Source organism: Dipodomys spectabilis, unplaced genomic scaffold (assembly GCF_019054845.1).
Source record: "Dipodomys spectabilis isolate Male_0828 unplaced genomic scaffold, ASM1905484v1 ptg000083l, whole genome shotgun sequence".
Classification (NCBI taxonomy): domain Eukaryota; kingdom Metazoa; phylum Chordata; class Mammalia; order Rodentia; family Heteromyidae; genus Dipodomys; species Dipodomys spectabilis.
This window is the reverse complement of record NW_024870760.1, coordinates 2,991,700-3,004,642: the sequence shown is the minus strand read 5'-3', so window position 1 is coordinate 3,004,642 and position 12,943 is coordinate 2,991,700. Positions and strand designations below refer to the sequence as shown.

Here is a 12,943-nt window from a genome sequence, read left to right as displayed (position 1 = left end):
TATGGTGATGCATGTCTACCATCCTAGCTATGCCAGGGCTGTAGAAAGCAGGATTGTGGTCTGAGACTCTGGGCCAAAACACAAAACCATATCTGAAGAATAAAGCAACAAAGGGGCTAGAGATATGTCTCAGGTGGGCAAAATACTTGCGTAGTCAAGTACAAATCCTGAGTTCATATCTTAGTACCATCAAAACAGGAAAAATATTTTAAAAGTCTTTGAAAGACACTATTATGAAAATGAAAAATATACTCAGATGTTTTTAATATGTATATGTGAGAGGGCTTATATCTAAAATACATAAATAACTCCTAAAACTCAAAAAGAAAATTAGCAACCCAATAAAAACAGTGGGTAAAGATTTGAGTATCTGCTTTACCATAAATGATATGGATGGGTATTAAATACATAAAAGTGGTATCATTGGTCACCAGTAAGATAGCGGAATGTTAGCTGGGTGCTGATGGTTCACGTCTGTCATCCTAGCTATTCAGGAGGCTGAGCTCTGAGGATCATGGTTCAAAGCCAGCCTAGGCAGCAAAGTCCGTGAGACTCCTATTTCCACTAAACCACCAGAAAACCAGAAGTGGTGCTGTGTGGCTCAAGTGGTAGAGTGCTAGCCTTACCTTAAGCTGAAGAGCTGAGGGATAGCCCCAGGCCCACAGTTCAAGCCCCATGACAAAAAAAAAAAAAAAGACAGTGAAATGTACTAATTAGAATGGTTGAAACTTAATAAAACAGTATTGGTGAGCATGAAGAGCACTGAAGCAATTGGAACACTTATTCATTGCTGACAGGACTATAAAATAGTGTCAACAGTTTAGTGTTTTCTTATTAACATTTCTGTGACCAAATGATTCTTAATGTATATCCAAGGTACACAGAAACATGTCCATACAAAGACCCCTGCTGTATCAAGCTGAAAAGAAACCTAGTGTCCACCAAAAATGGCATGGATGTTAGATATGTCTGTGCTGTGTAATGTAACATAACAGTAAAACTAAATGGACTAAATATACCTGGAATTGTGGACTGATACTAAAATGAGAAAGGCAGACACACTGTGTGGTTAATTTATATGCAAGTCTGGAAAGAATAAGTTACCTTTCAGCAGCAATTACCTGGGACTGGAAATAAAAGAATGTTTAAGAGAAATTTTTGGGCATAATGACAACATTTTGTGTCTTTGTTTGGTCAGAAGTTTGACTGTTGTGCTGTTTGCTTTGCAGCCTAATATATACTTTTAAATATTTAAATTATTGTTTCTACTGTATTCATAATAGGATAGCTTGCATTTAACTTTTTTATTTTTTATTTTTGCCAGTACCAGGGCTTAAACTGAGAGCCTCTTGCTCTCTCACTCAGAGTTTTCATTTAAAACTGTCACTTTACCAGTTGAACCACACATTCAGTTGTCTAGCATTTTACAGATTAATTGCTTATCTTGTAAACTTTTCTGCCTGGTCTAGCTTTAAACTGTGGTTGAGAGATCCTCAGATCTCAACACACACACACCCATCTCAATCAAAAAACTAGTTGTGCTAGTCCTGGTCTAGCTTTAAACTGTGGTTGAGAGATCCTCAGATCTCAACACACACACACACACACACACCCATCTCAATCAAAAAGCTAGTTGTGCTAGTCCTGGTCTAGCTTTAAACTGTGGTTGAGAAATCCTCAGATCTCAACACACACACACACACACACACACCCATCTCAATCAAAAAGCTAGTTGTGCTAGTCCTGGTCTAGCTTTAAACTGTGGTTGAGAGATCCTCAGATCTCAACACACACACACACACACACATCTTAATCAAAAAGCTAGTTGTGCTAGTATATGCCTAACATCCCACCACACACACACACACACACACACATCTCCCAATCAAAAATCTAGTTGTGCAGTATATGCCTAACATCCCACCTAATGGAAGGCATAAACAGGAGGATAACAGTCTAGGGTGGTTGGGCAAAAAACAGATCGTATCAGAAAAATGACTAAGGGTCTGGGGTTAGTATACTCCAGTGCCTCCTTAGCAAATGTTAGGCCCTGAATTCAAACCCCAGTACTGCCAAAAACCAAAAGCAACTCATTGAGCTTTATAAAGTTAACTGCTTAAAAAAAAGGACTAGGAAAGAAAAATCAAGGCCCTGTGGGCCTTGGTCTCCAGTGGGGAGGTAGGCATGACTGGAGTGGATCAACCTGTGTGGTTTGCTGGTAGAATTCCAGAGACGGACCAGGGTTCATTTGGTAATGATAGAACAATTTGTGTTGGGTTTTGTTTTTTTTTTAAGGACAGGAGGTGCTTTGGAGAACTCTTAATGGAAGGTTATCCAGAAAGGAACTTGTATACCTTCACTCTGCTTGTCTAGCCAAGGCCAGTGGCTGGCCCAGCCTGTGGTATTTGTCTTCCTCTTAGGTTTACCAGTCTGCATTTGGGAGTGGGCTCTCACTGCTGTAAATGTATTTTCCTCACCAGGTATCCATCATCCCACGAGGCAAAGGATTGGGATATGCTCAGTATTTGCCAAAGGAGCAGTACTTATATACTAAGGAGCAGCTCCTGGACAGGATGTGCATGACTCTGGGTGGCCGGGTCTCTGAGGAGATCTTCTTTGGAAGAATAACAACTGGCGCTCAAGACGACTTGAGGAAGGTCACACAGAGTGCATATGCCCAGGTGAGGCTGTGAAAAGGGGCTTCTGCCTCTTGTTCTTGTTTTGCCTGAGAAAGGAGAGTTCACATGGAACAGACAGCACACTGTGCTTCACTGGTTTCTACTTTTTGAGCAAGAATTAGTTCCTAAATCCATCTTAAGCCAATCAAAACTTATAGAAATGAACTTTTTTTGATGCAGCGGTATTTACAACTTACATAAATGAAGTTTCATGTTGATTCCACAATTGGACAGGCCCTGGACATGAACCTTCCCACCTGCCTGTCCCCTATCACCAACCTCTGCCTGGCCAGTCTCTCTCCTGGCTGCTAGGATCTGTCCTTGTTTCCCTAACTTCTCCCACTGCTGCCCGCATCCCCCAACAGGAGAGTCAGCTGCCTTTGAACGAGATAGAAACAGCTTTATTCAGGAATTTCTGTTTTTCATCTGGCTGCTCTTTGCCTGTTATCTGTGTCTGTCACTTTTCTCCAGTTATTTACGGTGCCTCATTTTAAAAAGAGATTGTTAATTTTTACTAGTCATTTTTTATGTTTCATTTTCCCTTTCTTAGGTCTTTCTTAGGATTATTTGTTCTTCTCGCATTCAAATTTAATCTTTAGTACTTATTCCTTCTTCATTACTAGGACTCAGGACCTTGTACCTAGGCTTTTTTGCTTCTAGCTGTTTTTTAAATTGGATATTGCTTTAGGTCTCAGCCTGCCTAAGACTTTGATTCTCCTCTGTATATTTCCCACAGAGCAAGGACTATAGATGTGTTCCACCACACTTTACTAAGATGAAGTCTTGCTATCTTTTTTTCCCCAGGCTGGCCTTGAACTGCAGTTCTCCCAGTTCTCTACCATCCAAGTAGCTAATCTTTTTTTTTTTTTGGGTCCGCCCGTGGGGCCTGAACTCTGGGCCTGGGCGCTGTCCCTCAGCTCTTCAGCTTAAGGCTAGCGCTCTACCACTTGAGCCACAGCTCCACTTCCGGCTTTTTTCTTATGTGGTGCTGAGGAATCGAACCCAGGGCCTTGAGCATGCAAGGCAAGTGCTCTACCACTGAGCCACCTTCCCAGCCCCTAATCTTTATTTTTAAAATAGTTTTTCTCTGCCAGGCCCAGGTGGCTCATGTCTGTAATTCTAGCTACTCAGGAGGCTTAGATCTGAGGATTACAGTTCAAAGCCAGCCCAGGCAGGAAAGTCCATGAAACCACCAGAAAACTGGAAGTGGTGCTATAGCTGAAGTGGTAGAGCACTAGCCTTGAGCTGAAGAGCTGAGGGACAGCGCTCAGGCCCCAAATTCAAGCCCCACGACCAAATAAATAATAAATAAATAAGTTTTTCTCCTAGAAATAATTTTTTCATACATTCTAGCACCTCATGAGTCTTTCTGTTTTGATTCATGCCATTTTTTCATATCTTCTATCACTTTGCTGATTTCTTTAGCTGTTTCTGGAAGAGTAGCTTCCTCTGTGTAGTAGACTTGTTTGTCTGATTTTCTTGTCTATAGAGACCCAATTTTGCAGTTTCTTTTTCTCATAGCTTCCTAAGGTGTTTTTCTGCTGCTCACTTCTGCATGCAGTATTCTGCTCTCAGGAGAGGAGGGTGATGGAGTCACATTAGGGTCCCTGTTGTTTGCACCCAGTGGTAAAGCACTGTTTTCTTGCTTTCCATGCTCCTCTCTCCGCTTGCTCTCCACTTCTGTCTGACCTCTTTTCTGGTCAGTTCAAAGGCTTCTTCATGATGTGCTAGCTAGGTTAGGGCCACACTGTTGGCCTCAGTGCAAGGGAACATGACAAACACCTGCCCAGTGTCAACTGTTCTCAGGCTGGTGTGCACTTTCAGAGAGAGGCTGTTGCAGGTTCCTTGTCATTGTCTTGGTACATCGGGTGCCTCCTGCTTCTCAGTTTCCATCATACAGTGAAGACCAATATATCCAGGCTACAGAGGTGTTGGGCTTGTCCCCTGCTCTTATTGAAATTGCCTGTGGCTTTCTGATTCTGTGCTACCAGGTCAGGAGTTGAAAACATGCCTCTGCTCATTTTTACAGAGCACTGTGTCCACTTTGCCAGCCCCAGGCCACTGTATACATCTTGCCTATTAGCTGCCCTGTCTAACCACCACTGTCATGTTCTTCAGATTGTGCAGTTTGGCATGAATGAAAAGGTTGGACAGATCTCCTTTGATCTACCACGTCAGGGGGACATGGTATTAGAGAAGCCTTACAGCGAAGCTACCGCCAGACTCATAGATGATGAAGTACGCATACTCATTAGTGAAGCTTATAAAAGAACAGTGGCACTCCTCACAGAAAAGAAAGCTGATGTGGAGAAGGTAGGTGCTACACAGTTTTGCATAAAATAACATTAAATTGTTTAGTTGGTGTCTGGACTTGAGAATTCCTTCGCTCTGGACTGTGGGGAAGCAGAAGCAGTGCTGTTCTGGCTCATGGGGAGATAGGGGAGAACTCCTCTCACTGAGGTCTGGAAATGTCAAGCAAGCTGGCCTGTGCTCCTTCCAGCTTACTTCTCTAGAACTCCCAGGTGAGAAACACAGTTGCCTTGTTGGGAGCTGCCATTTGGTTTTCAGCTCAGGGATAAGTCGTGAGAGATTTTTTTAAAAAGGGCAAAAAAAAAAAAAAAAAAAATAGGTAAGTAGGAAATTGGCATATGAAAATTACCTTTGGCTTGATTGTGAATTTCCATGAACAAATATGCTGTTGTGCCAGGCACTGGTGGCTCATATCTATAATCTTAGCTACTTAGGAGGCTAGAATCTGAGGATTGCAGTTTGAAGCCAGCCTGGGCAGAAAAGTCTATGAGATTCTTTATCTCCAGCAAAAAAGCCAGAAGTACAGCTGTGGTTCAAGAAGTAGAGCACCAGCCTTGAGCAAAAAAGCTAATAGATAGCATCCTGACATTGTGTTTAAACCCCAATACAGGCATGCATACGCGCACACACACACACACATACACACACACACTTTGCATTTTCATTTATATCTCATTTGATAGCACCTACAAAAGTTTGGACCCTCTGAACTCAGTGGATTCCCTTAATTATTTAGAATCCATGAAGCCACAGTTGATTTTTTTTGTTCTTTCAACATGATATGTTCATGTAAAATTTAAATGAGAAGGCCTTTTATAAGATACAACTAAAATCATATTCTAAGTTGTAATGTTCAATCAGCAATTTGAGAAGCTATGCTAGGCAAAGCCAGAGGAATCCATACTGCCTGCATTACTGGAGAGAGACCCAACAGCCACAAAACATGGCCATGCAGCAGGAATGGTCAGTGTGGACAGAGTGGCCCAAGAAGGCTTTAGAAGCTGGGGCTGGAATTGCATCTTGAAGGGTGATGTGGTCACAGTGAAGGAGATGGCAAGAGGAGAACACATACCCAGGAGGCCTGGCCTAGGCATAATCAGGTCCTTCCACCAGAGGCATGGTGGAAAAAGCATATCACTTGGCAGAAAAGCCAAGTGACAGCCCAAGGCTCTGAGCTCAAGCCCTGGTTTTGATGCAGAAAAGAATGAGAAAAATGGTCAAACCCAGCCCACTTGCTTTGTTTTGTTCTTTCAGTTTTTGAAGTTTTCTTTTGTGCATGAGAGGCAGTCTTACTGTGTTGCCCAGGCTGGTCTTAGACTCATGATCTTATTAGCAGCTCAGTACTGAGATTAGAGTTATGCACTACCATGCCCAATTTGGTCTTCTTGTTTTTTAAAGAACCTTGAACAAGTATGTTTGAAGTTCATTGTTTACAACAGAAGTGTAGCTCAGTATTTGCTTAGAATGTGCAAGACCCTGGGTTTGGTTGCATCTCAAGTTCATTACTGAAGGTGAGTGGCTACAGTGTGCTAGCCTAAATGGGATGGCAAAACAAGAATGCCAGCTCAAGGCAGCTGCAGGCACCCTGTAACAGTTCCTAGGTGCTTCTGATGATGGCAACACAGATAAGATAAAGAGAGGTATAAATTAATAAGTATAGAGAACAGAAAAGAAGAAAACTCTTAAAAGCCCAAAGAAGCTTCTAGTATTAGCCTCCAACTGGAGACTAGTGGCAGGAGGAGAGATAATAATGAAGGGCTACAGTGGAGTTTATTTTGGGGTTTGAACTCCAGGCTTTGCACTTTCCAAGCAGGTGCTCTGTTTCTGTAGCATACCTTTGGCCTGTTTTTTTTGTTTTTTTGTTTTTTTATTTTTATTATTTTTTTATTTTTTTTGCTTATGTGGTGCTGAGGAATCGAACCCAGGGCCTCAGGCATGCAAGGCAAGCACTCTACCACTGAGCCACCTTCCCAGCCCTTTTTGTTTTTTTATTGTAAAGATACTATACAGAGGGTTACAGTTACATGAGTGAGGTAATGAGTACACTTCCCATTGAGCATTGTTACCCCCTCAATTGTTTTCCCCCTACTATCCCTTCCCTTCCTACCTTCCCCGAGGTTCTTTTTTTTTTTTAATTGTGATTAAGTGATTACATAATTTCCCAAATTTCACAGTATTGTGGAATAATGATGCTCATTTAAAGTCACAAGTTCATTCTAACTTTCCTGGAGCAAATTGTCTATCACGGTCTATAACATATAACAGTGTACACATATACACCATACATGTGATCAGCAGCATGGGGATATTTAGTAGTGGTTCGACCAGATGAGTGGAAGTTCTTTGTTTCTTAAGTCCTGTTAATTTTGTCATATCATCTAACATTTTGGATTTAACATCCACTTATCAGGGAGACCATGTACCGTTTGTCTCTTTGCTCTTGGCTTACCTCGCACAACATGATTTCTTCTAGCCCCGTCCATTTCCCTGCAAATGCCATTATTTTGCCATTTCTAATGGCTGCATAATATTCCATTGTGTATAGATACCAGAATTTTGGATCCATTCATCTGTGGTGGGGCATCTGGGTTGTTTCCATATCCTAGCTATTGTGAACAGTGCTGCAATAAACATGGAGGTGCACGTGTCCTTGTATATTGGTTCCTGTTGTTCAGGGTAGATGCCTAGAAGTGGTATGACTGGGTCGTAAGGGAGGTCAATCTTTAGCTTTCTAAGGACCCTCCAGACTGCTTTCCAAAGTGGTTGTATAAGTGTACATTCCCACCAGCAGTGTAATAGGGTTCCTCTTTTTCCACATCCCCTCCAGCGTTTGTCGTTGGCTGATTTGTGGATGTGGGACATACCATGGTGGGTAAGGTGGTATCTCACGGTTGTCTTTATTTGCATTTCCTTCACCACCAGGGATGATGAACATTTCCTCATGTGTTTCTTTGCCATTTTTATTTCTTCATCTGAGAAGTCCCTCTTTAGTTCCCTTGCCCATTTAGTAATTGGTTTGTTAGGTTTGGGAGGGATTAGTTTCTTGAGTTCTCTATATATACTGGATGTTAACCCCTTGTCTGATATATTGCTGGTAAATATTTTTTCCCAATTAGTTGGTTGTCTTTCTAGCTTGGTTGCGATAGATTTAGCTGTGCAGAAGCTTTTTATTTTAAGGTAATCCCATTTATCGAGTCTCTCTCCAATTTGTTGTGACCCTGGGACTCTGTCCAGGAAGTTTCTTCCTGTCTTTGGCCCGTTTTTTGCACTTTTTAAAAAAATAGGTACTTATTTCCTGCCTGGGCTGGTTTGGAACCTCTCATGAAGCTAGAATTACAGACATCACCCACCAGTGCCTGGCTAGAGTGTACATTGGTAAATGAATGTGGATGGGAGGTCTAGGCCAACAAACACTACTTGTTGAAAACCAGAGGATGAGCTATAAAGGACAGCTGGAGAGCTCTCTGAGATTATAAGCTCTGTAATGTGAGGGCAGGCTGTGTCGAGTCACAGGGGAAGGAGGAAGGAGTCCATTTGCCAAGCCTAGAGATGATTGAGTAGATGTAGGAATTTAACCCAGGTATTTTATTCTTCCATACTAACAATGTGTGACACGGAAGTGCTTGTTGAAAGAAAAGCTTGTTTAATGCAGCAAGAGTCTTGAAACACCATAAGATTTTGAAGTGCTCTCTGGCCCATCAGAGAAAGTTAAACAAGCTAAGAACAATGTTGAGCCAGTTAGGCTCTGGGAACCCAGAGAGAGGAGAAGGGCTGGAGATCTGTGACAAGTGGAGCTGCCCAGGACCAACCAGCTTGTGTACCAGGTATTGCTGAGGTAGCTTTTAGGAACCTTAAAAATCCTGCAGCTTCAATGTTATCCCCATTTATAGGCAAAGAGATATCACACGACAGGTCAAGTGACTGGGTAAAGTTACAAGTGGCAGAGCCCTTGCCACTCACCTTCAGTCTGTGCTATCTCTATGGCAGCTACAAGTAACCACCAAGCACTTGGAATGTGGCCAGTCTGACTGAGATGTGCTGGAATTTGAAGGCTTGGTATGAAAAAAAGAATGTGATAGGTCTCAATGGTGTGTGGGATATGTGTGCGTGTGTGTGTGTGTGTGTGTGTGTGTGTATGCGCGTGCACGTGTGCGTGTGTGAGTGCACATGCACGCATGTTTGTCCACTCACACGTGCTGGTCTTGGGGCTTGATCTCAGGGCCTGGGTCCTGTCCCTTAGGTTTTTTTTGCTTGAGACTAGCCAGTGCTTTACCAGTTGAGCCACAGCTCTACTTCTGGCTTTTTGGTGGTTAATAGGAGATGAGTCTCAAGGACTTTTTTAAAAAAAAATTTTGTTGAGATTAAGTGATTACATAAATTTCACAAACTTCACAGTATTGTGTGGGATAGTGATACTTAAAGTCACAAACATCTTTTAACCTTCACAAGTTGAAATTGAGTCTCAACGATTTTTCTGCCAGAGTTGGCTTTGCACTGCTATACTCAGGTCTTAGCCTCCTGAGTAGCTGGGATTGCAGTCAATAATAGCTTTTTATGTAACCTGTTAAAATAATGTTGGTATTTGGCTAAAAGACCTTATTAAAGTTTAAGTAGTGAGCCATAATTGTTTTGAGTGTGTATGCACATTTATTGAGAATTAAAAGTGGTCTAAGAAGAAATCCTAAAGCTGTTATTTCCCCAGAACTTACTTTAAAAAATCAGCATATTCAGGGTTTTTAGAGAGTCCTTATCTCTTAGAGATAGATGGAAATATATAGAGACAAAAGCAAGCATAGTGGTGCATGTCTTCAGTCTCAGCAACTCAGGAGTCTAAGGCAGGAGGATAGCCAAGGAGTTTGAGGCAAGTCTGAGCACAGTGAGATCTCAACAGGGAAAAAAATGGAAGAAACTTAAATGCCTCCAAGTTGATGACTTTTTAAAAGTGTTATATTCAAGCCAGGCACTGGTGGCTCACACCTGTAATCCTAGCTACTAAGGAGGCTGAGAGCTGAGGATCGCCGTTCAAAGCCAGCCTGGGCGAGATAGTCCACGAGACTCTTATCTCCAGTTAACCACCAGAAAACCATAAGTGGTGCTGTGGGCTCAAGTGGTAGAGTGGTAGCTGAAGAGCTGAGGGACAGCACCCAGGCCCAGAGTTCAAGACTCACGACTGACAAAAAAAAAAGACCCATTTTTACTACCTATTCACATACTGCACAATTACATTTTAAAAATTAGAAAAGGTGATTTTTCACTATTTTATATCTTAAAAGACATTACATTCACTGGGAACTGCAGAGGGAGGAGATGAGATGGGAGTTGCTTGAGAAACTAGATGTGTTTTATGAGTTCGTTCAGTGTATAGTTTTCTTTACAAGATATGATCTGTAGATGCGGTTCCCACTCTCTTGATACTGTCACCACCCACACTCAGAACTGGTCACCTGTCTCTCTTTGCATAGCATTTAAAATGTGTGGGGTAGTGTCAAATTTGTGGTTCAGGATATCTTTTCTTTCTTTGGTAGTCCTGAAGATAGAACTCAGGGCCTTCTGCTTACTAGGCAGTAGTAGGTAATCTACCACTTTAAGCTACACCCCAGCAGGTACTTACTTTCATGGCTTCACTTTGTCTCTCTGCTTTTTTGTTGTCTTTGTTGTTTTTTCAACTACTTTTTCCATGTACCCCTCCTTCTTTCCAGCCTGCCCCCTCTGTAGATACACTGTATTACTTTTTTAATTTTTATTTTTAGTGGTGGAAGCTTCCATGTAACACACACTGACCACAAGCTCATAATCCTCCTGCCTCTGCCAAGTGCTGGGATTACAGGCATGTTCTACCTGGTGGTATTTTTCTTTTGTATCCTTGGAGAATTTCATTATTTATCTATGAACGTTATTTAAGAGAAACTAGGAAAGGAAAAGAAACAGTTTCTTTGAGCACAAAAGCACATAGTGCTCAAGACAGCACAGAGTGCCTAAAACTGGAAAAGATGTAGAGATTCAGAGAGCCAGGTTGCAGCTGGGCTGCTAGCTTGCACAGGCTGAGCTAGGAAGCAGAGTACAGAACTTGCATGATTGACAGCTGCTGCTAGGCCTTTCCAAGTTTGGGTTTGGTCTGATGAGAGGCCCCACATTCAGTAACCAGTGGGTGATTGGGTCATTCAGCTGTTTGTGAAGCTCCATTGCTTGTGTAAGGGTTCCACGAGCTAATGGCCTACGTGTAAGGCAAATGCAGCACACTTTACACATTGCAGTTTTCCCTTTTTGCATAAAATAGTACATCCCAAATGGTATCTAGAATAAAGAACATCTCCTACCTTTCCCCTCCCTCTCTCCCATCCTCCCTCCCTTCTTTCCTTCCTTTTCTTTCTCTTGCTTGCTTCTTTTCTCTGTTTGTTTATTTTTGGTCTGTCTCTGAGATTTTTTGCTCAGGGCTAGCACTCTACCACATAAAGCCACAGCTCCACTTCCAGTTTTCTGATTGTTAATTGGAAATAAGAGTCTCAAGATTTTCCTGCCTGGGCTGGCTTTGAACTTTGATCCTCAGATCTCAGCCTACTAAATAGCTAGAATTGCAAGTGTGAGCCACCAGCACCTGGCTTCCTACCTCTTTATTACATGTATATAATCTTTAATTGTGTGGATATAAAATATGTGTGTATCCGCTTACATACAAGAGATGTTTTTCTCTAGTATTTTGCATCTTTTATTCTAAAATTATATGACCTTGTCTTGAGACACCATTTTCAGTTACCTTAGATTCTTTGTTGGGATGAAGTCAGCTGTAAGTAAAAATGTTGTTTTTTAATAGACTTGGCTAACTATTTAATAGAAATTGTTCCTGTTTCAGGTTGCTCTTCTATTGTTAGAAAAAGAAGTATTAGATAAGAATGATATGGTAGAACTCCTGGGCCCTAGACCATTTGCAGAGAAATCTACCTATGAAGAATTTGTGGAAGGCACTGGCAGCCTTGATGAGGACACTTCTCTACCAGAGGGCCTGAAGGACTGGAACAAAGAACGTGAGAAGGAGAAAGAGGAGCCCCCCAGCGAGGAGAAAGTCGGGGAGAAAGTCCCCATCCAGATCCAAGGATGGAGGCCTTTTTAGTCTGGTCTCCTGTGGTTTTGATTTGCTCATTGTTTCAGCTCTGGCTTTCAAAAGAATGGCAGCCCTGCCAGCCACTGGCCCAGGGTACTGGGAATGGAGGCCTCCACCTCAGATGTCAGCAGGGGTGGTGGGTAGCTTCCAGAGCCTCAGGGAGACTCCCCCATCCCTGGCCTGTCTGGCCAGTCACCTGGCAATGCCCACCTAGGCCAGTCTGTGGTGCCATCTGTGAGCTTGAGTAGATGGACAGACACACAGTGGGGATGGTTCCTCGGAAGTCTTGATGATGGGGAAGAAGGGTGTTTTCTCTTCTCACCCCTCTCCATTCCTGTTTCTCTCATTTCTCCCTGCAAATGTGCTGTGAAATTAAATTGAAATACTTACAAGAATATTTTGATTTGACCTAATATTTTAAAGATTGAACCCAGATCACTTGTTGCTGTTTTAATGGGATTGTTTTCTATAGAGAACTGTAACATATTTAAAAATATGAATGTATTCTGTAAATATGGCTCTTTACAACAGAAATAAAGGTAAACCCTGTACTTTTTCCTGAATACACAAAGCGTGTGTATGCTGGGGTTACTTTTAGAAAACAGTGACAGAACTAACAGTTCTTTCTCCCTGGAGGGTAGCTCTTGGAAATCTAGATTGCAGTCCAGGTGTACCTGGGCATAAAGTGAGACTATTTAAAAAATAACCAACCCTTGGGGCTGGGAAGGTGGCTCAGTGGTAGAGTGCTTGCCTTGCATGCTTGAGGCCCTGGGTTCGATTCCTCAGCACCACATAAGCAGAAAATAACGGAAGTGGTGCTGTGACTCAAGTGGTAGAGCGCTAGCCTTGAGTTAAA

At 42.2% G+C, this 12,943-nt stretch overlaps 1 protein-coding gene across 2 annotated transcripts in view; it reads left to right on the top strand.

The window, feature by feature from the left end:
* The window catches only part of Afg3l2 (AFG3 like matrix AAA peptidase subunit 2), a 51,420-nt gene extending 38,770 nt beyond the window's left edge, over nt 1-12,650 (top strand). For both annotated transcript variants that reach the window (XM_042683670.1, XM_042683671.1), the window contains 3 exons: nt 2,481-2,681; nt 4,797-4,991; nt 11,839-12,650. In XM_042683670.1, coding sequence (XP_042539604.1) covers nt 2,481-2,681; nt 4,797-4,991; nt 11,839-12,096 — 654 coding nt within the window. In that variant the 3' untranslated portion in view covers nt 12,097-12,650. The remainder of the gene's footprint in view (nt 1-2,480; nt 2,682-4,796; nt 4,992-11,838) is intronic.
* Nucleotides 12,651-12,943: the final 293 nt, after the last annotated feature.